Source organism: Carlito syrichta, unplaced genomic scaffold (genome assembly GCF_000164805.1).
Source record: "Carlito syrichta isolate Samal-C Ts95f unplaced genomic scaffold, Tarsius_syrichta-2.0.1 Scaffold307152, whole genome shotgun sequence".
NCBI lineage: Eukaryota > Metazoa > Chordata > Mammalia > Primates > Tarsiidae > Carlito > Carlito syrichta.
Window position 1 is genome coordinate 139,545 of NW_007251248.1, and position 2,027 is coordinate 141,571.

Below are 2,027 nucleotides of genomic sequence, written 5' to 3' on the forward strand. Positions count from 1 at the left end.
ACCCCGAGCCGCACCGGCCCGCCGCGACCCCCACGCCTCCTGGATCGTGACGGCAGCGCCGCGACCCGAAATAGTCCCTGGGGCGGGAGAGGGGGCGTACGGCGTCGGCTCTGACGGCCTAATGAGGGGGTCTCAGGCAGAGGCTCCGGATCCACGGTGACAGCCAGGGCAGGGAGCGGGGGATGGAGGGGGGGGTCGCACGCCCCCACTCCAGTGAGGCCGAAGCCCCTGTAGAGGGGAGGTGGGGGCCTGTCCCTCCACGACGACTCCCCCCCCACCCCCGCCCCAACCAGGCACCGACCTGATGCAGGCTGGGAGGGGCAACCCCCCTCGGGCTCCCCGCCTTCGAGTGCAGTGGCCAGTGCAGGTACTCTGGCCAAGCTGGCTGGGTGCAAATCCTGCCTCTGTCCATGTGGGCCGGACACTCCGTTTCTCCATCTGTACAATGAGGGATGGGCCAGCTAGCACAGGGAAGCCATCCTCAGAGGGTTTAGCTAGGATTAAAAATAATAATAATAAGTCATGGCCCCGCGGGGTGGCTCACACCTGTAATCCCAGCGCTTTGGGAGGCTTAGGCTGGAGGCTCGCTTGAGCCTAGGAATTCAAGACCAGCCTGGGCAACATAGCGAGACCCCATCTCTAAAAAAAATGTTTTTAATGTTAAAAAAAAAAAAAAAAGGCTAATGCCCATCATTTGCTTAGAACAGAGACTGGCCCATTGTAAATGGCAAACATGTTAGAGTTATTCACCATCCTGGTGGCGTGCACTCAGTTTTCAGCCCAGTCTCGGGTCTGGCCGCTTGGGTCTGACTTAGGTCTTAGGAGAAGCTACAGTCGTTTTCTGAAATCCCAGGGCCTGGGATGTGGGTGTGACCAGGTTACCGGAGGAGGCCGCTGACCCCATTGAGTCATACAGCCAGCTGTGTGAGAGGCAGACACGGACCCCCACGCCTCTGTCCGGGCTTTTTCCACAAGCCAGTTCTTCCCTGGCGGTTTCCTGAAAACAAGCCGGCAAAGGCACTGGCTGTCCTCCGGGATGACCCCCTGCCCCGTGGACCCGCCCCTAGCAGCCGGTGTGAGGGGACGGGAAACAGCTGCTTGGGCCTGGAAGGCTCCCCCCACCTTCGCCTGGCCTTGCGGTGGGAAGGGAGGTGCCAAAGACCCAGGCTGGACCGAAGTGGCAGTGGGAGTGGAGTGGCCAATGCAGCAGGTTGATGCGTCAGGACGACTGATGGGTGCTTAGTGGCTGCTGGTGTCAGGCACACAGGTGGTCACCAGGAAAGTGCGAGGCTGGAAGAGGTGGCTGGGAGGGTTGCCAGGTGGGCAGTGGGCCAGGCAGAGGAAGAATAAGGCCTGGCAGGTGCCTGCCAGTGGAGGGCTGGACAGACAGGGGGTTGTGAGGTGACGTGGCTGGGACCTGCTGGCAAGGGGTCCTCAGAAGGTGAGCAGAGTAAGATCTGAGGATTTTCCCCACAGGCAACTGACTAAATTGCTCCATTTCTCAGTCCCTCCATCTCTAAAATGGGAATGATAATATCTACCTTGTAGGATTGTATGGGCATTGCTTTTTTTTAGAGATGGGGTCTTGCTGTGTTGCCCAGGCTGGGCTCAAGTGATTGTCCTGCCTCAGCCTCCTGAGGAGCTAGCATTGCAGACATGCACCACTACCCCAACTGTGGGGGTTACATTTAATCAGGCAGGGCATACAGCAGACACTTTCTCCTCCCAGAAGGTTTTCCCATGTGGGCTTTCCAAAACCCATGTGTCCCATCCTGTTTTCTTTTTTCAGAGGGAGATGAGGTCTCACTCCATCTCACAGGCTTGAGTGCAGTGAGTGGTGTACCTGAGTACCACACCTGGCTGTTTTTGTTTGTTTGTTGTAGAGAAGAGGTCTTGCTATGTTGCCCAGGCTGGTCTCAAACTCCTGGGCTCAAGCAATCCTCTTGCCTCATTCTCCCAAAGTGCTGGGGTTACAGATGTGAGCCACCATAGCCCACCCGCACCTTGTTTTTTTTTTTTTTTTTTTT

The 2,027-nt window shown here is 57.3% G+C and overlaps 1 protein-coding gene across 1 annotated transcript in view; it reads left to right on the top strand.

The window, feature by feature from the left end:
• Positions 1–2,027, top strand: part of KANK3 (KN motif and ankyrin repeat domains 3) — a 12,851-nt gene that overhangs the window by 609 nt on the left and 10,215 nt on the right. Inside the window, exons 3-4 of the mRNA XM_021715475.1 lie at positions 294–367; positions 976–1,075. Of these exons, the coding sequence (XP_021571150.1) occupies positions 294–367; positions 976–1,075 (174 nt within the window). The remainder of the gene's footprint in view (positions 1–293; positions 368–975; positions 1,076–2,027) is intronic.